Here is a 24,657-nt window from a genome sequence, read left to right as displayed (position 1 = left end):
GTCGGCTGTGCACTGAAACGGTACCCAGGAGTCAGAATGGCACGTAGCTCATCAGTGCAATTCTGAAAAAAAAAAAAGTACCTGGGCCACCCAGGACTGGAGGAGTACGAGGGAAAGATAGGTCAACAGCAGATTTGATTGGAAGAGTGGTATTTTAAGGATTTTTTGGTTTCATTACTATTTTGTAGTTTGTTTGATTGTGACAAGAAAATGTTTTTCTACTTATGTGTGTGAACTTTCAGGGTTTGGTGAATAACCTTGATCAAAACAGTAATGGTACAAGAACTTTATCAGGGGAGAGCGAGCTCTCTCAGACCTGCCCAAGCAGAATGGTCGAGCACCCGCCTGAAAGGGGACTTAATTCCTTTCAAGAACCTGTTGTCGTCCAAGCTTTGGGACTTAACAAGAATAAAGACCTTAGGTGGCTTTTGTCCATAAGTTACGTTTAGCTTGTGATCGATCAGAGGAAGTAAGAGCAGGGGAGTTAGGTATTTCTCCTAAGCCTTCATAAGACTATGATTTAAAAAATTATTATTTTTCAATATTTTTGGATACTTCTATATTTTTGGGAAAAAAGTAGTCATTGAGAAAGCATATATATATAAATTCCCAATAGATATTTATATAGGTAATATAATATATATGTTGATTAGAAACACCCATTTCCATAGTAGTTCCAGTCTAAACATTGGTCAGAATCAGCACAGTCTCCTACACCAGAGGTTGGAAAACGGTGGCCCTTGGACTGAATCTGCCGTGCTGTTTTTGTAAATAAAGTTTTATTGAAACAGAGCCACTGCCGTTTGCTTATGTATTTCTCCATGGCTTCTTTCTGTTTACAGTGGCAGAGGTCTGTGGTGACACACACCGCACGACTGGCAAAATCGAAGATATTTATCTGTCCCTTTAGAGAAAATGTTTGCCTACGCGTGTGCTCAATAAACGACTGACATCGTGATCCAATCCCACATGGTGACCACTGGCGGGTCCTTGACTAGAAGTGCGATCAGGAGGGCCAGGACTTATGTTTGTGGAAACTTCCCTTAGAAGAGCTGCAGTGGCAGGGCTGTGCCCACTGACCATCCAGTTCACCAGAGTTCTAAGTCCCTGCAAGTTCCAGTAAAAGAGATTCTTACTAAGACAAAGCGTATTTTCCCCCAACCATAGTCCATGATACCTCTGCTCTCATCCTTTCTTTTCACTTAACAAACTAAATTTAAAAGCCAACAATAACCATTTGGATGGCTTTCAAACCAAGGTTTCAAGAGTGAAAAATGGTGCTTGCCAAAACGGGAGAGGGGCAGTTATGATGATAAATTCTGGCATTTCCTTTCTCCTCACTCTTCTTCCTCCCTCCCTCCCTCCCTTCCTCCCTTCTTTCCTTCATCTCTTTCTTTCTTTTTCTTTCTTTTTCTTTCTTTCTTTCTTTCTTTTTCTTTCTTTCTTTCTTTCTTTCTTTCTTTCTTTCTTCTTTCTTTCTTTCTTCTTTCTTTCTTTCTTTCTTTTCTTTCTTTCTTTCTTTCTTTCTTTCTTTCTTTCTCTTTCTCTCTTTCTTTCTTTCTTCTTTCTTTCTTCTTTCTTTCTTTCTTTCTTTCTTTCTTTCTTTCTTTCTTTCTTTCTTTCTTTCTTTCTTCCAACTCTCACTTATCACAAATGTCAAATATATAGAAATCCCAATATTTTTATTTCCCAGCTTCAGTATTTCTCAACATTTTACAAATATTTTTTCACCTCTGTATTTTCGCTTCTTTATTTCTCTCTCTCCCCTTCTTCTTTTTGCTGGAGTGTTTTAAAGCAAATCCAAGATGTGTCATTTCACCTATCAATCCTCCAGTAAGCATCTTTACCTGATGAGGCCCTTTCTCTTCCAACATAACTGCCACCACTCATCAAATCAATAGGAAGCCTTTGATCTTACCCAGTCCATATTCAAATTTAACTGACCGGCTCAAAAATGTTTTCTGGCAATTGGTCTGTTCAATACAGAATCCAAACAAGGCCCATCCATTGGTTTCTTCACCTCTTTCCTCTCTTTTTCTGTAATAGCACTGCTTCCTTCTCCTCATGCCATTGAGTTTGTTGGAGAAACTAGGTCGTTTTTCCTGTATAACGTCTCATGTTCTGGGTTTGACGGATTGCTTCCTTGAGCAATTGTTCTACTTGTTTCTCTAACTTTTGTGTTTCCTGTAAATTGTTAGTTAGATGTAGAAGCTTGATTCGTTTCAGGTTCAACTGCTTGAGAAGTGAAATCTTGCCTGCCATTTGAGTAAACAGAGGATGCTGCAGTCATCAGGGACGGTAGCCACCACTAGGCTGAGCCCTGAGGGGGCTCAGGACGAGAAGACACAGGATACTGGCCCCACGGAGCCCAGGTGCATAGCAAAGGAACGATTTCAGTGAGCCCAGACTCCTGCATCTTCCCAGACACAGAAAAGCGCTAAATTCCTTAACTTGAAATATCTGGTTTGCTTTTATTAACAGTAGCCTTATGTTCCAACCACCTGGTGTTGTTGCAAAAACTCCTATATATCCTGGAATATATCCTGGGTTCCCCATTTCCTCTTCAGAACAGTTTTCTCAGCGTTTATCTGAGAGGATGCCTCCTGGGCTTGAAGTCCTAAAGAATGTCTACTGAATAAAACATAACATTCAACTTTTGGGTTGTGCATTTTTCTTCCAGTCAATGTGCTTTTGGCCAGAGTATTTCATAGTTGGCGGTGTGTGCTTCCTTTACAACACAACAGGGGGTCCACGCACCTCTGCTGCTGCCCCTTTTAGTGAGGACAAGGTTGGTCATTGAGTTTAGTTGGTGCCAGCCTTAACCCTCTATTACCAAATTACCTGCCAAGCTCTCCAACCAATGGTTTTAGAGCCATCTGTTGACAATTGTCTTAGATCTATGATTTCATTCAGGGATGCAAGATAGTGATTTTCCAATTCTACCATCCTGTCGACTTAAAAAAAATAGGCGCAACCTAAAAGTTGAGAGTTATGTTTTCTTCAGTGGGAATGTTTAGGACTTCATGCCCTGGAGGCAGCATCTCAAGTAACCCTGAGAGAACTGCTCCCAGGAGGCAAGGGGGGAGCCAGGTTATATAGAAGTTTTGCAACAAAGAGCAGGTAGCCTGAACGTCAAAGAATTCTTGTTAATTAAGGAAAACCAGACATCCCAAGTGAAGGAAGTTAGCGCTTTTCTGTGTATGGGAAGATGCAGGAGTCTGGGCTCATCAAAATCATTCCTTTGATACACACCTCAGCTATCTGGGGCCGGTACCCTGCGTTATCACATCCTGAGTTTCCTCAGGGCTCGGTAGGGAGCGGCTGCCGTCTGACGTCTGCTAGATGGCAGGTATTCTTTGTTTCCTTCCTGAGTACCCTCAGGGCTCGCCAGCTCACCATCGGCTGTGGCAGCAATCCCTGAGGTCCGTGACGAGGTTTGTTTACTGCTGTGGCAGGATGTATTCCATTTCTCAAGCCCTTCTTCATTTATTAGCTGGAAATTTGCTATAGATAAGATATTTCCTTCCTCTAATGGTTGTTTATCCTAGAATACAGTTTGTGCTGGAAGGGCAGGGTGAGCACTTATCTTTTCCCCTATGTACCCGATTTCCAGAGAGGTAAGTTGGCACCTTAACAAACTCCAATTAGAAATAATATTGTTTTTTAAGTATCATTATGACCTCATGGATTTTTTCTATATTTGATGTGTTTAACATGTCATTTAATATTATGCTTCTACATATTTAACATGTTTATGTGTTTTATGTAAGTAATCATTTGTAGTCATCACTCTCGGCCGTGACGGAATAGGTTCCATCCTCGCCCTCCCTTTGGAGCCAGTGTTGTACGGACGTGGCCCCCAGCCTTTGGTAGCTTCCGTGCTTTCCAGCACAACAGCATACCCCAGGGTTATCTTGTACATCTCATGCTCCAGACCTGGAATCCGATGTTTCTGTAAGATGTCCTGGTTCTTTCTAGTGGGAAAGGGTAGAGACCGTGGCCTGGGTGCTGGGGGTGCTCAGTGTTACTACGTCATCACTGCATTTTTAGGGGCAGGGGCTGAGAAATGTGCACTTTTGTTAAGAGGGGAAAAAGCCAGGATTTTACAGTGGTAATCCCAGTTCAAATTTAAGACTGTGGGATTTTAATACAACCTTTTAATTTTATATGAATCTTCTCTTACATCGAAAATCTTGATTCTGATGATGTTTTTATGCCCTCCTCCCCCAGCTTTCGCTGTGAAAAGCCTCAGACGGGCACGTACAGGCAAGCACAGCACAGAGCATGCCTGTACACCCTCTCTCTGGGTCCACCAATTGTAATCGCTTTTATTTGCTTTGAGCTATCACAGAAGAAGATGCCAGCATCGTGACATTTCAGCCCTAAATACTTCTGCACGTACCTTCTGGGAACAGGCCATTCTTCCACAAAATGCCAATGCGGGAAACCAACCCTGACACAATTATTGCAGAAATTGCTCTGAGGAGGGGCGCTGGTCACAGTTCGTTCAAATGGCTTTGGTTTTTCCATTGGTCAACAATAATTTCTTGCATCTGCAAAATACACTTTCTGTAGTCTGCATACATTTTACAAAAATATGCATGTCTTTTATGAAAACTAAATTCCTTTTTTTCCTTTTTTTTAACTTAGTATTTTATATTGGGGTATAGATGATAAACAGTGTTGTGATAGTTTCAGGTGCACAGCAAAGCAACTCAGCCATACGTGTACATGTATCCATCCTCCCCCAAAGTCCCCTCCCATCCAGGCTGCCACATAACATTGAGCAGAGTTTCCTGTGCTCTACAGTAGGTCTCTGTTGGTAATCCATTTTAAATAGATCCATTATAAATATAGTACCTGTCAACCCCAAACTCCCTAGCTATCCCTTCCCCCACCCTGCCCCCCAGTAACCACACGTTCGTTTGCCAAGTCTGTGAGTCTGTTTCTGTTGAAAACTAAATTCTTAAAATGTACTTATAACAGGAAGCAGCTGTCTTTCACCATGTTTCATGTTCAGCTCTGCTCCTTTTCTGAATGACATGCTCGCACCTCTCCTTTTAACTGATTAACTTTAAATGCCGTCTGTCATCCCATAAACCAAGAGGACTTAGTTGATCTACCCAACCCCCTCCCCATCTTATGTCCAAATTTTGATGGGCATGTTATTATTTTTAGTTATTTTATTGGTTTCGTGTATGCCTTTATGTAATGTACTCATTGTCATAGTCTGGGCTGCTATAGCAAGACAGCGTAGGCGGGGTGACTTAGACAAGAAACATTTATCTCTCACAGTCCTGGAGGCTGAAAGGTGGTGCTCAGGATGCCAGCGTGGTCAGGTTCTGGCGAGAGGTGCTTCTTCACTTGTAGGCAGCTGCCTTCTTGTTCTGCCCTTAAGTGGCAGAGAGAAAGACCATCTCTCCTGTCCCTTCTTATGAGAATCCCGTTCGTGAGGGCTCCACTGTGATCTAATCACCTCCCAAAGCCCTCAGCTCCAAGTTCTATCACAGTGGGGATTAGGCTTCCACATGTAAGTTTGGGGAGGACATAAACATTCCGTCCACAGCACTTCTACACCTGTTTCTCATGCAACAACTTTAGACAGTGTCCCTGATTACCCACCACGTACAACAAGCCGCCTCTCCCTCTGCCTCCCCTTCCCCATCTACCTTCCATCTGCTCTCAGTTATCCGTGCATACGGACACATCAGTAACAATTGTATTCTCATCTGTAACCATCAAGAAAAGAAATCGTCTGTGCATTGTCCGTAGTTGATTCCCTGGGTTGAAAGGTAAGAAATAATTTTGTATTTGGATCACAGTTATGTCACTGAGATGTTTTCCAGAGGCTACTAAATGTGTGTGTGTGTGTGTGTGTGTGTGTGTGTATTACATTATTATCTTGTGAAATTTACTCAGCTGTTTAGCCCTAGAATCCAATCCATGGGATCACTTCCACCCACAGAAATCCATCCTAGAACTCAAGTCTCCTTTTTCAAGTTGTTCTGCTTGGTCCTTGGGTCCGTGGAGTTATCAGCTGGGTATTTCACTTGTCATCCGTCTTGGGTCAGAGGCTGTGTATGAACCCATGTCTAACAGGGCCACTTTGGCTGCAATAACAAATAAACCTTCAAAGCTTAGTGACTTAACACACTAGAAGCTCTTTTCTAGCTCATGTGAAAACATAGACGTGTGTTCCTGCTCAAGAGGTGACTTTCTCCATGTCACCATTTAGGACTTTGTCCCTCTGGTGGCTCTACCAGCTCCTGTGGTCTTGGGAACTCAGGGAACTTAGGGAACCTTCATCTAAATGTCAAAACTTTTTTTTTTTAATTAACCATTTTGGATGGAAATGTTTCTTAAAGGCATCACAACATTGTTTTATTAAATATTGCACTGAACTAAAAAATGTTATTTTGTCAGCAATCATAAATGGCTGTCTTCTCTGCATTCTCTGATGTTTCCCCAGAGCATTTTATTAGCACTGTAGGACTACAATATCTCCTTTCATCCATTCGATAATACTAATAACAATATTTACTAGTTCTCTTTTGTTCCCAGGACTAACTGTACTTTCTCAGAGGCAATTTGAATTTGTTTAATGCGGCTTTCTCCATCATGCCTCTGGTTGGCCTCAAGTGTCTTCTTTTTCTTGGTTGTGTGCTCCCAGTTACGGATGAAGATCCGAGCTGTGTTCTGGGTAGGAAGAGTGTGTTTCCTAAGATATTCCGTTGGAAGACCTATTTCCTGATAAGCTTTTTCTTTGACAGGCAAAACCGAGTGGGAACCTTAACATGGGTAGGTCATGCTGATAAGAGATCTTGGTTTTCAGGTACAAATGTGGGGCTCCTGCCCAGCAGGGGAACTTCCTGTAAGAGGCCATTAAAGATGCCTTGATGGTTGATTTTCTGTGTCAACTGGGTTGGGCCATGGCACCCAGATAGTTGGTTGGACATTAATGGGAATGTTTCTGTGAAGGTGATTTTGGGATGAGACGAACATTTGTTTTGTGTTCTTTTATGAGGTGGTCATTCAGGTGGGTCCACAAGAGGAGGCAGAGGAGAGGCACAGGAAAATAAAGTTTATCATCCTCACAGGCCCTAGAGGTGGGAGGCAGAGCTCACTCCACAGGGCCATGTGGGGAAGCAGTAGGGTGGGCAGGAGGCAGAGGCGCAGGTTTCGTCCAGAGCCTTTATTAGGGCTTCCATGGGGAAGCAAGGCAGGATGGGGTATTAGCTCAGGATCGGCTAGTATGGAGGATTTTGGTGCGCTTCAGGCCATGGCGTATCCTCTAGTTGTGCTGGGCTGATGCGGGCAGAGGAACATGGCCTCGTGCAGTGTGGGAGCCACACAGAGGAGGCCTGGCTCTGGGCTGGGTAGCTGGCATATTGCACGCATTGACTAGCACCCGGAGGAGCCGTCTCTTCTCCACCAGACAGGTTGTTTTTTTTTTTAAGATATCAAACCATTGTACTACACAGAAAATAAAATACATACAACACAGCGTTGACGTCAGCACTTTGAGTACAGCAGATCCCCCACCATAATGTGGGTGGGCCTCTTCTGATCAGTTGAAGATCTGAATAGAACAAAGACAGACCTCCCCCAAGAAAGAAGGAATTCCTCCAGCGGACTGCCTTTTGACTCAAACTGCAACTCCTTATCTCCAGCCTGTATGCCTCCTGCTTAGATTTTGGACTCACGAAATCGCCACAATCCCACGAGTCACTTCCTTACAATAAATCTCCCTCTGCAGATACACACACACCCGGTGGTTCTGCTTCTCCCGAGAACCCTGACTAACACAGATGCCTGTACTCTGAAGACTAACGTGTATACGAGGAGCTCCAGTTCTCCCTTTGTGCATTCTTTTTATTGGAGAATGAACAAGGGGAGAACTTTCGGGGAACCTTGTGATGAAACCTTGAGTGACTGAGACTTGCCGTGCCCACGAAGACAAGAGTGCTTGGGATTCCACGGCAGCTCTTTCTATGTGATTGGGTGACACCCCTTATGGGCTCACAGGCCGTGAAGCCAGGATGCCACGTCATTCCCTGGGTGGGACCCGACGACTTCCCTATCAAACGCTGAAGCAAGCCTGGGCACATGTTGCCTTGTGCCTGGTGCCCCTTCCTTGAAGGACCCCCGTGACTGAGGTGGGGACCGGCAGGCTGGCTGTGCAGCCCCCATGCTTGTCCATGCGGGTGGAGAGTGTGCCTTAGTGGTGATGATGCATTCCATCCCTTCCCGACCCCTGGGCTGCACTGTCCAGCCTCACTGACACAACTTCAGTGATGGTCGAGGTCTTTGCTAGTCATTTCCTGCTGGCTTTCAAGGAACTCCTGACCAAAGCACCCGCGGTATCACTCATGATAGGAAAGAGCAGACTCACTGGAGTCAACTAGGCTTCCATCTGGCATAGCACCCCAAAAGGCAACAGTAATTAAGAGGGGAAGGGAGTCCTTAAAAGGGCAGCGAGGCAACACCAGTCTCCTCTGATGGACACCTTTCCCTCTCAGAGTCGTCAGCGTGTTTAATGACTGAAGGTATGTGATTCAGCAATTCCTTAGTGATGGCCACGGTAATGAAAAGTTGGATCCGGGTCTGTGTGTGGAGCTTACTCAGATCCATACTTTTCTTTTCATTGATGCAGATGCTATAACACGAAACCAGGCCTTACAGGCATTTGGGGGCGAAGTGGATTGTAGAGAACCCCATGCGCCCCCTTAATTTCAAAGCCATCTTCCCTCCAGGCTGGTTCAGACAATAACTTTTGTGTTCCAGTGTCACCGAAGGAGGGGCTGTAACAGTGTGGGGAGAGGTGAGAAGGTGATAAGTGTGCATCACCGGTAGAGAAATGGTGAACTGTTAAATCTGTAGGTGGTTGTACACTTTAGGCGGGAGAAGAGAGGTAGCTTCATTGGTTCTGCTCAGGTGATGGAGTGAGAAGTTGCGAGGGTCTCCTCCCAGGAAGATGGGTTTGGTTTGGGTAGTACCAGCTGCTTTGCAAGCTATAGGCTGCAGACTGCCCTGGGGACACAGGTGTAGGTAAAAGCAAAGGCTCTGAGGAGCTTTGGGTGGAGGAGAGAAGGCAGAGGGGGGATGGGACCATCTCCCTTAAAACTTGCTACCCTCCTAAGCAACGCAAGTCTGGGACCAAATGCTGTTGGGCTGGGAAGGGCTGCAAGAATCCTGCTAGCTGGCCTTTCTGGTCTGAGCCTGTCCTCTCTGGTGACAGGCGATGGATGGGATGCCACCACCTTCCTGAGATGGTCAGTGACCTCTTTGTGACTGGGGTAAGTGGAATATGTCCTGCCATATCTGTAAAAAAGGATGTCACGGTGTCAGCAATTGTAGCCACAGCCGATGGTGAGCTGGTGAGCCCTGAGGGAACTCAGGAAGGAAAGAATACCTGCCATCTAGCAGCCTTCAGATGGCAGCCACTCCCTCCCTGAGCCCTGAGGAAACTCAGGATGTGAAAACACAGGGTACTGGCCCCAGATAGCTGAGGTGTGTATCAAAGGAACGATTTCGATGAGCCCAGACTCCTGCATCTTCCCATACACAGAAAAGCGCTAACTTCCTTCACTTGGGATACCTGGTTTTCCTTAATTAATAAGAATTCTTTGACGTTCAGGCTACCTGCCCTTTGTTGCAAAACTTCTATATAACCTGGCACCCCCCTCGCCTCCTGGGAGCAGTTCTCTCAGGGTTACTTGAGATGCTGCCTCCAGGGCTTGAAGTCCTAAACATTCCCCCCGAATAAAACGTAAATCTCAACTTTTAGGGTGTGCATGTATTTTTTTCGTCAGCACTGGGAATCCATAAAACTCTGGTTTTGGTCCTCTGAAGAGCTCCTGCAGGGCAGGCCAACTTACCACAGCCTTGTAAGCGGAAGAATGTGAGGTGAACACAGACGTGGGCTTTTCCTGCCTTAGGGGCTGGGTCTTGGGAAGAGGAAATGCCATCTGTCCTAAGTGGGAAGGCTCAGCTGGGACTGTCTTCCATTTCATATCCGGAGGTTGAGAGCATGCCTAAGCTTCCTTCTCAAAATAGAATGGTCTTGGATTCTTCTCAGCTTTTCAGGGAGAAGGGAGAGGCCTGAACATACTGTAACGAAAACCACTTGCTGTGTCCACGTTACAGCGAACGCGCGAGCAGAGGGTAACGTCCAAGCATAACGGCATCTCCTCTCTTTCCCTCACCAAAGACGGGTGTGACGTCTAAATGGATCCCTGGGGGACGGGGGCAAATTTCTTCTTTTTTGGCTGTGCCGTGTGTCTTGTGGGATCTTAGTTCCCCGACCAGGGGTTGAACCCCGGCCCTCGGCAGTGAAAGTGTGAGTCTTAACCACTGGACCACCAGGGAGTTCCCCCGAAGTTTTTATAATGTTTGATTTTTATTTGTGCCTGTAATTGATAGAATTGGAATATGGAATTGCTCTTGCCAGACGAAGGAGAGGACAGAAGTGCAGGTGTCATGGGGATTTTTAAGAAACTTATTGGAAGAAAGGGAAGGCAACCCCCTCTTCCCCAACAGTGGGCATCTACAGGCCTAATGGTGCAGAAACGATGACAGGCAGGAGCAGTGGTCGTAGAGGATGCTATTCTGAGTGAGGTGTAAATAGATCATGTGATTGTGCTGGAGTCAACAATGGTCATCTGGGAACCCAGCTATCAGGCCTGCAGAGTGAAACTTACGCGGTATAGTTTTATGGTCCTAACGAAGGTTCTCAAATGCTGAGGTTAACCAAAACACAACCCACTGCCCCCCACCCAAGGAGGAGAAAGGGCAGCAGTTCTGGGCTCTGCAGATGGACAGGCTGCTGAGACCGCTGATCAGGGTGAGCTTCCACCGGGACCGAGGGAGGCCAGAAGCTGCGTCGTCTTCTCATCACGGGGGTGTTCTTGGTCTCACCGGGACCCCTGCACCGTTCATGTGTAGATCTGCTGATGAAACAACATGGAGGTGGCTTGGCTCATGGCCTAGACAGCATCCCCCCATCCCGTCCTGGGCAGGCTTTGTGGCCTGGCCTGTCTACCCTTCCAACCTTCATACTCTCTTAACCTCTTCCAAAAGGAGGCACAAAACTCATTTTGGTCTGAAGGACGTAGGCCTCAAAAAACCTTCCTTTATTAAAACAATGGTTACAAATACTTCACTTGGCTTCTGGGTTGCCACTGCCATCGTTGCTGCAGCTCAGAGTCAACGGATGCAGCACTTGGCTTTCCCATTGTAACAGGTGCCTTCGATCCTGTTGAAGAGTGGGCAGGGGGAGAAGTTGCAGGTCCCCCCTTTCTTGACACACATGTAGTGGTCAGACCTCTGGCCAAGACCCGTGAGCATGTTAAAACCTGTGAGAAAGGAAAGAAAGCACTTTAGACTCCTGGCTCGCAGCCCTAGGGACTTCAGAACACTCATTGAAAGCAGGACAGACAACCCTTTGTAAAGCATGTCACAGGGGCTTCCCTCACAAGAGCTTTGCACTTAGTTGATCTGTGGAGCTGCTCATGAAATAAGGCATCTGAAGAGCCCCTTCTGTCTGAGGTCTATGCCAGCTGGGGCCAAACAAAAGCTGGAGATGAACAGCAGGGTTCTGAGTGGGCTTTCTTCTGCTCAGGAGGCTTGGGTGTGCAGGGAATTCAAGTTAGTCCCTAAATAGGTATTCGACCACTTTGTACTGTTGCCCAAACACCATCCTCCGTTTCAGAATTGCTGAAGCATCTTTCTAATTCCAGGAGCATCCCTGAGCCTTCCTGACTCCCGTGCCATTGAGTTTGCACCTTTCCCTCCAGCTCGAATCCCTGATCCCCCACCTCCCCATCACCACGTCCACTGCAATCTATGGTCCTTCAACGTCAGGTTGAAATTATGGCTACTCCATAAAGCTTTCATCATTTTCCCCTCTGCTATTCATTTTGCCTTCCTCCCTGTCACAGAATCTCATAATTTAAAGGTCTCTAGACTCGTCTTCCACTGTATCCAACAGAAAAAGCTGCCTTCTGATATTCCTGGCAAGTGGCTATCAAGCTGTTGTTTTGTGTGCCTCCACTGGTAGGTTTTATGGCCTGAGACATGTCCCTTCCAAATTCATATACATACGTTGAAGCCCTAACCCCGAGGACCTCAGAACATGACTGTATTTGGAGATGGGGTCTTTAAAGAACTGATTAAGGTTACATGAGGTCATATGGCTGGTTGCTCATCAATAGTGTCCTTATAAGAAGAGGAAATTTGGACACACAAAGGAACACGCGTGATCTGTGAGCACACAGAGGAAAGGCCACCTGAGGACGGAGAAGGTGGCCCTCTGCCGGCCCAGGAGAGAGGCGTCAGGAGAAACCAAACCTGCCACCACCTTGATCTTGAACTTCTACCATCCAGAACTGTGAGAAACAAGTGTGTGTTGTTTAAGCCGCCCACACGAGGGCAGCCCCAGGTGACTAATGCAACAGACCACCGCCGCCCTAGGAGAGGGGCATGCTACTCTCTGCCTGCTGGAAAGCTGGTTTTCAGACTGATGGAAATTGTCCTCTCGGTAATTTCCAGGTAGTGGTGCTTCTCCTGCTTTATGCAGAGAAGTCTAATCACGCTTTCAGAAGGCAGTTCCATTAAGGTCGTTCTCCTTCTTTAACAGTCTCCTTTTTCCCATTGTTCTCAATGCCTAATTTCCAGGCCCTTCACAACCCTGTTCATTCTCCTCTGGATGTGTTCAGGTTCATGGATAGACGTCCTCAAGTTTGAGGCCTGGAGTAAACACAAAGTACCTTAGACATGTCCCATCTACCAAGAGCACCAGCCACGTTGCAAGTGCCTGATAGCCACGTGTGGCTAATGGTTACTGCATTGGACCGTGCAGCAGTAGAATGTTTCCATCACCACAGAATGTTTCTTTGGACTGTGTTGCCATGGAGATGGAAGAGAGACATGCTGGTCCCCCACCATTCCAGGGAAGCATCTTGAGCCAAGGCCACTCAGTTGCTCACACAAAACACAGTCTCCTGGTCTCCAGCCTGTATTCTCTCTGTACATTGAATTCACTCCTAATGATGCTGTCCAAGCTTGCTACAGGTTTTAAAAGTCTCACCACAATATCAGCCTCCAGTAAGATCATGGTCAACCGGACTCTCTGAATCTCCAGTTCCAGCTTTTGTTGCTCTTCATTGAGAGCTGCCAGAGCTGGAAAGATACTTAGTCCAACCCCTGCTGCAAGATCGAATCCCTCCTTCAGTATGTTCTTCAAGTGATCGTTATTAGGACGATCAATCAGGCTGATAACTCTGAAGCCTTTTGAAATCAGAAGGCCTATACTTTCTTTTTTGTTGGTATACATACACGAGGGTGAGTCAAAAATTATCTGCACTCTGGCTGTAGAATTTACAGAAGTGTTAATATAACTGGAGTGTGGATAATTTTTGACTCACTCTTGTATACCAACATTTAAATATATATACACAATGTTATATTTGCCCTTCCTTGTGCTGGGGAAGCAGAAGAGACCCAAATACAACTAATTGCAACTTTTTAGAGCCCAGATGGACCTCGGAGCTCAACACTTCAAATTCTCTGTAATCCTCTCCCCCCGTGAAGAAGCTGAGGTCCGGTGATGCTCCCCAGGGCATGCAGTTGGCCACAGACAGAGCCAGGACCAGAAGCGGATGCCCTGACCCCGCCAGTTCTCACTCCACCTCTCTGCTGGTGGGTCATGGTGTCACCACACTTAGTGAGAACTCTTTTTTGGCATTATCTTTGAAGATCCGGTACATTATAGGACCCAAAAGAAATAGCATCACATTTAATGTCAAGGTAGTTTGGTGACATGCCTTGTTCAAGAATGAACTTGTGTGATTTTTAGCAAAGCACTCAAACTTCTGAGTCCCAGCTCCTCAGATTTAAAATTGAGGAAACTCGATTATGTGATCCATCCGCTTCTAATATTCTGAGGCTGGTCATCTTTCCTTTGGTGGGAAACTAACAAATTTATGGTTGCATTTAGTCCTCCAAGGAGCGTATCGCTTTTCCCTAACTTACAGACAGGGAACCTGCGGCCCAGAGAGATTAAATGTTCCCATAATCTAATCAGCCAATGATTATATTATCTTAATAGATGCAGGAAAATACTGGGGAAAAGGCAACATTGATTCATGATTAAAAAAAAAAAAAGCTCCTGGCAAATAAGGAACTGGAGGAAACTTCCTTAACCTGATAAAGAGTACACACAAAAGCCTACAACAAAAAGTAGGCTTAATGGTCGAGCACTGAAAACATCCCATGAGATTGGCAATCAGACCAGCGTAACTGCTGTTGTCATTACCATTCTACATTGTACTTGAAGTACTAGCCAGGGGGATAAGATAAGACAAAAATAAACAAAAGGTACAAGGGTTGGAAAGGAAGAAATGAAATTGTCTCTATTGGCACACATTATGATTATATGTAGGCAGTCCAAAAGCACATTTGCTATGTATGAGATCAATATACAAGAAGAAAAAAATGAATTTTGCCTCTGTATATTAGCAACCAACCACAAAAAAAAAAGGAAATAAAATAAAAACACCATATAGAAGAGCATAAAATATGCTAGTTATAAATCTAAGAAATCATGTGCAATACCTCTATCTATAAAGAATACAGTATTTTTTTTGTAATTTAAAGAGGCCCTAAATAAGTAGAAATGCTATGTTTAAGTATTGGAAGACTAATTATTTTTAAAATGTTAATTTTTCCCCAAATTAAGCTGCAGATTTAACCCAATACCATGAAAATCCCAAGAGGTTCTTTCAGTGAAACTTGATGAGCTAATTCTGAAACTTATATGGAAATTCAAAGAATCAAGAATAGCCTAGACACTCTTAGAAAAGAAGGCAGGAGAACTTGCTTTACTGGATTTTGAGACTGATTATAGCATCACTGTAATTAAACAGTGTGGTGAGGGTACGAGGGCAGACAGATACACAAATAGAACAGCAGAGAGAAATCCACACCATGTGGAGAGTTGAACAACAGTGGCTCAGCAGAACAGTGGAGAAAAATGGTCTTCTCAGTGGTTCGTTCTGGGAGCACTGGATACTCATAGTGGAAAAAACCCCCCTTTACCCTTAGCTCACACCATACATGCACACTGGAAACCACCGCCAGACGGTTATAAGCCTAAATGCAGAAGGAAGAACAATAAGCCCTCAGCACTCAACACTTTCTTTGTGCCTTTGGGGTAATAAAAAAAGATTTCCTAAAGGAAGACATATGACACACTTAACCACATTGAAGTAATGTGGAAAATCTCTGCTTAAGGAACGTTTCCATTAAAAGAGTGAAAAATTAAGGCACAAGGTAGAAGATATTTGTAATGCTTACAGCCGACAAAGGGCTTCTGTGCAGAATATATAAAGAACTACTACAAATTATTAAGAAAAGACAGGACTTTGCTGGTGGTGCTGTGGTAAAGAATCCACCTGCCAATGCTGGGGTCACAGGTTCCATCCCTGCTCCAGGAAGATCTCACATGCCTGGGAGCAACTAAGCCCGTGAGCCACAACTGTTGAGCCTGTGTGCTGCAACTACTGAAGCCCACACACCTAGAGCCTGTGCTCTGCAACAAGAGAAGCCACCACAATGAGGAGCCTGCACACCACAATGAAGAGTAGCCCCCGCTAGCTGCAACTAGAGAAAGCCCGTGTGCAACATCAAAGACCCAACACAGCCAATAAATAAATTACTTAATTAAAAAAAAAAGACAGATAATCTGATAGAAAAAAATACAGGCAGAAAACATATAGGTACTTCACAAAAGATATCCATGTGGCCAGTAATTATATACAAAAGTGCTCAACTTAATAATGTATCTAGGAAATGCAAATTAAAACTCCAATGCAATGCCACTACCCTCAGCAGATGGCTAAAATTTAAAAACAATTGACATTATCAAGTGTTGGCATGGATAAGAAGGCCTGGGCACTTTCATTCACAGGTTGTAGGAGTGTAAATTGGTACATACGGTTTTGGAGAGCAGTTTGGCATTATTCATTAAAATTCAGTAGTGTACGCATTTCCTATGACCCAGCAATGCCACCACCTCTTGATCCATAGCCAATCGAAACGTATGCACATACCAAGCTATATTATTCAGCAGGTGTGTTAACATGGTACAAGTATAAGAAAATAGGACGTTATGACCATAAACGTCAAGTGATGATCGCCCTTGGGAGTCGTGACTGAGAAGGCTGGAGAAGAGCCTCTTAGGTGCGGGCCAAGTCCTAGTTCTTGACTTATATTCTGGGTACAGGGTGCTTGTTTTATAATAATTCATTAAATTATACACTTGAGTTTTATGTACTTTTCTGGATGCATGTTATACTTTACAGTTAAAAATTTAAAAAGTAAAAGTTGCTTTTGGAAAGGTCTTGTGTGTGTTCCTAGGGCTGCGGCGGGCCTCCTGGGCTGTGTGTAGCTCCCCACACCCTGTCCCCTCACTGCGCTGGTCCTCCTCGGTCCACTCCCCAGGCACACGACCTCCCCGGGTAACGCACAGCCCCCGCTCTTCTCCTGCCCTTTCCCAAGAGCAACAGCCCTTCCCTGGACTTGCGTTCATGCTTGGTCCTTATTCAGCTGGCCTGAGAGATACAGTCCAACACGTCATATGGCCTCTGGAGCACCCTGAGCCAGAGGAACGTGGAAAAGAGGAAACTGACCTACAGGTAAGAACGAAGGATGAGAGGGGAGCAGGTCATTAAGAAGGCAGGTTTGTGCCCGTTTCTACGCTTGCAGCGAAAAGAGCAGCTTTCAAATACTGCACATTTATTAGGCCAGTGATAGCTGGACTCTTCATAATCCCACCCAAGTGCAACTACAACACCAACTGTTTTTCAAGTCAAGTGTAATAATAGGTGTTGGTTGAATGAAGGGCGATTGTGATTAAGAAGCAGCAAACTAACTAGAAAATATACACCAACGGGTCAGTCCTGGAAGGAAAGGAGAGGAAGCCTGTTGGCGGCAGTGAACACAGGAGAGGCCTGACTGTTTCAGAGTCATCAGGAAGTAAGCCTGCCTGAGAGGCGTGGACAGCTGCCAGTGCTGCCGGGATGGGGCACAGCCTGGGCAGGTCCAACGGTGGAGGTTCAAGGAAAAGGGCAGGAGAAAACGTCTACAGAGAAGAGGATAGAGGGGAAACCTAGAGGGATCTTCGGACTTTATAAAAAAGAGCCACGAAAGTAAAACTTCTCAAAGAGCTCTCAGAGGGACAGGAGGGGAGAGCTCTGAGACGGGGGGTGTGGCCCTCAGGCCGTGGGCAGTGGACCCTGTTCCCTGGCACTCTGCGCTGAAGCTGGATGGACAGCACGCAGTTGGGGCTGCAAGTGAGGTTCTGGAACAATGTTAGAAGGGAAAATTGGGGAGCTTTTGACTAAAACGTAAATTTCTTGTACTAAAAGGCCACCAGGCTAAAGCAGAGTGAAGCATCAAAATGATAAGGGTTTTGGAGAAGGGGAGGCCTGAACCCCACCCCTGCCAGGACCCCCACCCCCACCTCCTGGAGGACCGCGCTGCAGAACCAGCAGAAAAGCACAGGCTTGGAGAGAGTCTGGAGCCAGAAAAGGGTTTAGGGGACCCATAGATTTGAGATGTGCTAGGAGCAGACACAGACACAGATACGCAGGAGCCGAAGAGCGCAGTCTAGGTCCCCCGGCGCCGGTGTGGAGTCGCACGCACACCCGTGGTGGTACAGAAGTGCACTTGTCCGTGGGAAGCTACTTGAGTCTGGCCGTGGGTGAGCAACCAGCTTATGGGAGCCCCGTGGGCCTGGGCAAGTCAGCTGGGCTCCTTCCCAGGCCAGGACAAGGTGGTCAGTTGGCAACCCTGCCAGGGGAAGTGTTGCCCGCGAGTAAGTGGGTTCCCTCATGTTGGGCACCTTAGAATAGAGGCTGCTTGCCCACCGAGGAGAGGTGCAGGTGGTGCAGGCTGTCAGTGGAGTGGAGGCCAGAGAGGGTTGGATGTCACCTCTTTGAATCTCTTAAAGCTATCTGGGGAAGAAATCAGATATATACAAGCCACTCCTGCAAAACAAATAACAGAACTCTAAACCAAACCAGGATATAACCAAAAATCTGGGGCCCTTTTCTGCAAACAAGTCACCCACCCCTGATGTTCCTGTTCACCCAGAAATGCAGGCTGGCCGTTGATCACAGGCAGCAATGCCTCTTATGAAGTTCATGAACGTTTTAATTCACTTTTAATTCACTTCTGTCTAGATTATCCTTAAGATAAATTCACGTGCTGGTGACATACGCAGAGGTCTTTGGGAGGTGGGGAAAAGAATACAGAATTCAGAGTCAGAGCTGAATTCGAGTCCTTGTTACTCGCAGGTGATTTGAAAAGTCAACCTCTCTGAGATTCCCTGCAGAAAACATCTATAAAAGGGGCATAATATGGGGACACCTAGGGAGATAATGTTTTCGGAGCTGCTTTTTTCAGCTTTAAGTGCCACAGCCTGTTGCGTGGCTGGTGTTTCTGGGGGTAACTCTGTTTCTCCCGCGTTGCTAATCGGATGCCTCGGTCAAGCCTGGCTCGTAGGAGACAGCGGCCCATGCCCGAGGCAAGGGGAGCGTGTTTTTCTGGGGGAGGGGGGACCCCGAGGCCACAGCAGGCGCATTCCTGGGTCTGAGAGGTGGAAGGAATTCGGGCCAGCAGGTTGGGGCGGGGCTGCGGTGGAGATGCGCAGGTGTGAGCGAGGCCAGTGGAGAGCCAAGGTCACAGGACGTTGGGCCGGAGGCCCTCTGCCTGATCTGTCACTTTGAAGGTGAGGAAATGCAGGCCCAGACTCCTGGGAATGCACGTGGTGCCCAAGGGAAAGGAAAGAAGGGGACGGAGGAATGAGCCGTGACTCTATCAGTGGCATTAATTTTGGTTAACTTGCTGATCACCCTGGTGAAAATGCATCCATGGGAGAAATGGCCCTGTTTGCAGGAAGAACGTCCTTCCCTGCATCCGCTTTCCTCTCCTCTGATCCGCCTCCACGAGGCTGCAAACCAGTCTCTTAAAGAAGCTGATTCTGATTCCGTCACTCTGCAGTTTAGAACCCTCTTTGCTCACATGCCCCCCAGATGCGTCTCCTGTCAGGTGCCTCTCAGGCCTCACTGGCTCTGCCCCCATCCCTGTCCAGCTCCTCCTGGCTCCCCCCGGCTCCCCCCTACACTCTGTGCCTTGAGAGGCCTGCGGCGCTGGAGCTCAGGGCCTGGGTGGCAGCCCCGGCTCTGCTACCACTCATGTGACTTTGACCAAGTTATTTACCCACAAAATGGGGGTAATGGTTCTTCATCCCTCACAGGGGCACTGGGAGGACTAAACTAAAAGCGAGAGTGATGGTTTTTCATTTCTCTTCATCTCTGGGCTTGCACACCAGCTCTCCTTTCCATCCGGTTTGTCCTTGGCGTCTCTCCTTTCACTGGTTTAGTTAATTCAGGGCGGCAAGTCCGGATGCCCACCGCAGCTGGGCAGGGAACACAAATCTGTGAAGTGGGCTGGGGTGAGGCATTAGGGACCGGTGGGGTCTGCGGTGTCACGGGGAAGGTGTCCCTTCTGGAGGCACAGCCACTGTTTAGCTGCAGCTCACTGTTGCCCTGTAGGCGTGTCGTCACATCTTTTCTATTTTTAAGAGAAGATAACCCTTCCACACTGCTGTTTGTAAAATGGATAACCAACAAGGACCTACTGTAGAGCACAGGGAACTCTGCTCAATGTTATGTAACAACCTCAATGGGGAAAGAATTTGAAAAAGAATAGATCCACGTATATGTATAACTGAATCACTCTGCTGTACACCTGAAACTAACACCACATTGTGTATCAACTATACTCCAATATATAATAAAAAGTTAAAAAAAATTAAAAAGAGAAGATAAAAATCTGTTTTTCTGTGTGTGTGTGGTATATCCTGACTTTTAAATGTTGGAAGGAAATTGAAAAAAATATTTATTTGAAAATACCACGAGCACTAAAATGACATCCAATTTTCCCCTCCTTCTCAGCTTCCTCGACGAGCCTTCCTGGCTCCCCAAGACCAGGCTGGCTCCGTCGTCGTGTGTTCTCCTAGCATCCTGCCCTTAACAGCATCTCCCAGCACGGTTGTCGGTAGCTAAGCTATCATATCATTGGTTTTCTTGTCACTCTCTGCTTCTCGAATGTTCAGTCACGAGATCCAGGACTGCATTTCCTGGCGCATCCCCTGTTCCCCCCAGCAACACCTGCCCACGGCAGCTCCTAACCAAATACTCCTTGAATCAGTGAGCGAACAGCCTCAACCTGTCTTGATTCCTCAACACCTCTGCTGGGGTCATGTCCAGCTGATGCAGGGACCTGGGTCACCTTGTCATCGTGACATCATTCTGCATTCACTGAAAGACCATTTGAATAAGGTAAAAGTGGGCAACTCTGGACGTCCCTGGTGGTGCAGTGGTTAAGAATCCACCTGCCAATGCCGGGGACACAGGTTCAAGCCCTGGTCCAGGAAGATCCCACATGCTGCAGAGCAACTAAGCCTGTGCGCCACAACTACTGAGCCCATGTGCCACAACTGCTGAAGCCCGTGCACCTAGAGCCCATGCTCCACAACAAGAGAAGCCACTGCAATAAGAAGCCTGTGCACTGCAACGAAGAGTAGCCCCCGCTCATTGCAACTAGAGGAAGACCGTGTGCAGCAACAAAGACCCAACACAGTCAATAAATAAATTTAAAAAATAAATTAAAAATAAAAAGCGGGCAACCCATTTCTTTTTTTCTGACAGGGATGAGAACTGCTAAAGAGAACGTCAAGTCTTAGGATCTGCAGTGACCACAAAATGCTGGTTCCCCCTGGGTCACGTGGGCCTCGATTTCCCCACCTGTGAAATGACCAGGCCTAAGGGCTCTTCCAGAAAAGGAGTGAACTGACCCACGCTGGGGCTCAGGGTGACCGAGCAGCCCCCGCTCCCTCCCTGCGCTAACCCCGCAGCCGCACCTCCATCTGGACAGCCTGCGGGCCTGGAGGGGGTGGGTATAGCAGGGGCACCCGCAGCAGCCGCAACAACCACCACACAGCACCGAGGACGCAAGGACCACAGCTCCAACCTGTGCGTGAGGGTGGAGCGGAGAGCAGCTGAGAGCTGCCTGCATCGTGGCCCAGGGGACCCAGGCTGGGGGCACCCGTGTGTTCTAATGCAGAAGACACAGGGGGGTCTTCCTCCCCATCCAGATAAGGACACCCAGACAGCGCGACATCCCCCAGAAGACACCTGTGTTGAGTTTGCCCTTCCCTCTTCTAACATGCAAACGTCTTGGGACAGTGGCGGCACCGCAGAGGTGGTGCTTGTCTTGCAAGGACCTTGGCTGCTCAGGGCCTCCCAGCTGCAGCCGGGGAGAGGGGGCAGGCAGGGGGCTGCTCTTCCCTGTCTAGAAGATGAGCTGGTGTCCGGTCCTGAGGGTCCCGTCCCCACCCTGAGAACCCATTTACTGACAGTTCTAGGCAGACGGGGGTTGCCTGTCGTTGGAGGGCAGTAGCTCAGCTAATCCTGTACATGCTGAGTGCTCCACAGTTAGCTGATATTTCTGTAATGAGTGATTAGTAAGTTTCGTTGCTCCTGCATATACTTGGAAACACTTTTATTTTCTATACTTTGGGTAAGATGCTCATAATCATATTTCGTTGTCATAGACTGAAAATAACTCTTCACCTTCACATAGTGGCTTTCAAACATTTTGAGCGTGACCTGAGCGGCATTAAGAGATTTTGCACGGCTACTCAGTACGAACACACATGCAATGAGATAAGTGTGATAAAACAGCAGAGACACTGACTGCAAGGCACGCACTGGTATTTTCTATTCTTTTGAAAAAATAAGGCTGCAACTCACTAAATTAACTTCTCCACCTCTCTTATTATGAGTTCCAACTGGAAACCTTAAAACTCTGCATTGGAATACTTCTGAACCCAGTTGTCCGAGGGGAACACTGAGGCATCCCTGCAGTAAATTAGGCACATCTGCACGATAAAGTGATGACCTGGAGAAAAGCACAAGTGAGTCTTTCAGAGAATTCCAGAGCTCTAAAGCTTTTAGAGCCATCTGCCACAACCCGCTCAATTTGCAAATGAGGAAACTAAAACCCAGAATATGTGACTTGCTCAAGATCACTTAGTAAGTGAGTGATGGGGCTGGGATTCTGCAGGGAGAGTCTCACCTTCTCTTCCATCAGGGGCCCTGCTGCCTTGACCCAGAGGAGCTGGCATCCCCTGACCTGACACAGAGCTCGCCTGCTGTGCACTGGGGAATGGCCCACCCTGGAGGATGTGAATGGATTTCTCAAGGAAGGTAGATAGATCCCTGACTGCCTGTGCACAGGTGAGTCAGAGATTCCGGCTGAGCTGGTCTTGTGGGCGGGGCAGGCGGCAGCTGCTTGCAACAGGGAACCTGAGAGAACCCAGCCCGGGACCTGGAGAGAGAAGGGGTGGCAGCCTGCACCTCTCAGCTGGCCCAGACACTGGCCTCTCAGTGTGAGAAGCTGTCTTGCAGATGGAGCAGGTGATTCCCTTCCCCATAGGCTACTTTCTGGATGCCCGAGACAAAGAGGGCTGGGAGGTGCTGGGGGCTGCCTGGCACTGGCCCCACATCCCTGTCAAGCACAGAGGAAAAGGAGCCCTGAGGGACAGGCAGAGAGATGGGAGTCCGGACCTCCTGCCACTCAGCTGCCCTGAGGCACCTGGGAGAGCCAGCCTACAGGTGTTCCGGGCAGGCAGGCCCGCAGGCTCGCTCCTAGGGTCGGGATGGCCCAGACCCCGCAGGTTCGGCAGGCTTGCTCACCGCCTCCTGCCCCCAGCAGGCCGCTCGGCCTCGGGGATGCCTTCCTGTAGCTCTGTCCTTGGGACACAGAGGCAGTGGTCCGCAGAGTCGGCCCTGGGTCCCAGCCCCGGGGCCAGCACCGCAGCAGGTCCCCCGCTCACCTGCGGCCAGCTGCGAGGTGAGCAGGCCGAGAGTCAGCAGCAGCAGGTAGAGGACCCTCATGGTGGCGGCAGGCGGCCCGGACGCCCGGGGAGGCAGAGGCTCCTTGGAGGCTGAGCTGCCGGAGGCTTCCAGAGGCTGCAGTGTCACTGCATTTATAGGGCTGGAGGATTGCACAATCACACAGACCGATCTGAAGGGTGGTGTTGCAATCTCCAGACTGAAAGTCTAATAAATAATCCTTGCGTCAAGCCCTGAGTAGCCTGGGAGTCACGTGGACACACACTTCTCTGGCTGCAGCTGGATCAGCCCGCGGCCTGTGTCCCAGTGGGCAGCGCAGATGCAGTTCCCAGAACACGAGCTCCTGCTAGAACCCCTCCCCCTGGACTGGTGCCAGGAGCCCCGAGAGGTGGTTCCAGGGAGGCGCTCAGCCGGGGGGGGGGGGATGCCCGGCTGCCGGCCGGTGTCAGGCTCTTTAACTGAACTGTGTTCTCTACGTGATGCCCCAAACTTCACCTTCTTCCCTTATGAAAGCTGAGTCCATTCTTTTAACCTTTAGGGATGGAACTTTCCTCAGGCCCAAGGTCGACCAATACTAGCCTTTCTAGTTTCTGGGGTATTTTAAATTAATATATCTCTGAAATACTTTTTAATCTATGAGCCTCTTCTATCACTTAAAATTTTTTTTTATCAAGACAATTTTTTAGAGCAGTTTTAACTGCATAGCAGAATTTAGGGGACGTTACAGAGAGTTCCCATAAAATGGGAGATTGGATGGCCCAATTTATTAGTAATATACATTACTAATAAGAAAAGAATATCAAATTGTACACTTTAAATACATGCAATTTATTGGATGTCAGTTATATCTCAATAAAAGTTCTTAAAAAATAATAATAACATCCTCATGATGCCATCTGCAGATCTCAGAATAAATGCTGGCTGAGCTCCCACACACACACACACACACACACAAAAGGCAATTTTTTTAGAGCAGTTTTAAGTGCACAGCAGAATTCAGGGGAAGGTACAGAGAGTTCCCATATAAGCCCTGGCCCCATACACACGCAGGCTCCCCTGCTCTCCACAGCCCCCACCAGAGGGTACATGTGCTTCAATAGTGAACCTACACTGACACGTCATCGTCACCCAAAGTCTGGAGTTTCCATTTGGTTCACTCTTGGCGTTGGACCTACGGGTTTGGACCAATGGGTATCGACTGTATCCATCATGATAGCATCACGCAGAGTAGCGTCACTGCCCTAAACATCCTCTGTGCTCTGCCTGTTCATCCCTCCCCTCTGTGCTCAACTGCTGACAACCCCTGATCTTTTTACGATCTCTATTGTTTTGCCTTTTCCAGAACATCACATAGTTGGAATCACACAGAATGTAGCCTTTTCAAATCAGCTTCCTTCGTGTGGACATATGCATTTAAGTTTCCTCGAGGACTTTTCATGGCTTGAGAGCTCATTTCTTTTAGTGCTGAATAATATTTCCTTGTAGGTGTAGTATAGTTTATTTATCAGTTCGCCTGCTGAGGGACATCTTGGTGGCTTCCCAGTTTTGGCAATTAAGAATACAGATGCTATAAGCATTTCTGTGCAAGTTTTTGTTTGGGCATAAGTTTTAAATTCCCTTGGATAAATACCAAGGAGTGTGATTGCTGGATCATATGGTAGGAGTATGTTTAGTT

General features: G+C 47.2%; 1 protein-coding gene across 4 annotated transcripts; it reads right to left on the bottom strand.

Annotated features, from left to right (window-relative positions):
- Positions 1–10,384: 10,384 nt before the first annotated feature.
- Positions 10,385–23,155, bottom strand: DEFB1 (defensin beta 1). 4 transcript variants are annotated; one of them, XM_057696962.1, is made up of 3 exons: positions 22,964–23,155; positions 11,158–11,354; positions 10,385–10,946 (listed from the first exon to the last, which is right to left on the bottom strand). In XM_057696962.1, the coding sequence occupies exons 1-2, from the start codon at positions 23,022–23,024 to the stop codon at positions 11,206–11,208; spliced, it is 210 nt and encodes a 69-aa protein (XP_057552945.1). In that variant the 5' UTR covers positions 23,025–23,155; the 3' UTR covers positions 10,385–10,946; positions 11,158–11,205. The 4 variants fall into 4 exon arrangements, with proteins under 4 accessions (XP_057552945.1, XP_057552943.1, XP_057552944.1 ...); XM_057696960.1 differs by having other exon boundaries at positions 10,385–10,949; positions 22,964–23,154; XM_057696961.1 differs by having other exon boundaries at positions 11,163–11,354; positions 22,964–23,154.
- Positions 23,156–24,657: the final 1,502 nt, after the last annotated feature.

The sequence above is a fragment of the Hippopotamus amphibius genome, chromosome 10 (genome assembly GCF_030028045.1).
Source record: "Hippopotamus amphibius kiboko isolate mHipAmp2 chromosome 10, mHipAmp2.hap2, whole genome shotgun sequence".
NCBI classification, from domain to species: Eukaryota; Metazoa; Chordata; class Mammalia; order Artiodactyla; family Hippopotamidae; genus Hippopotamus; species Hippopotamus amphibius.
Note: the sequence above shows the minus strand (reverse complement) of the source record. Positions and strands in the feature narration are given on the sequence as shown.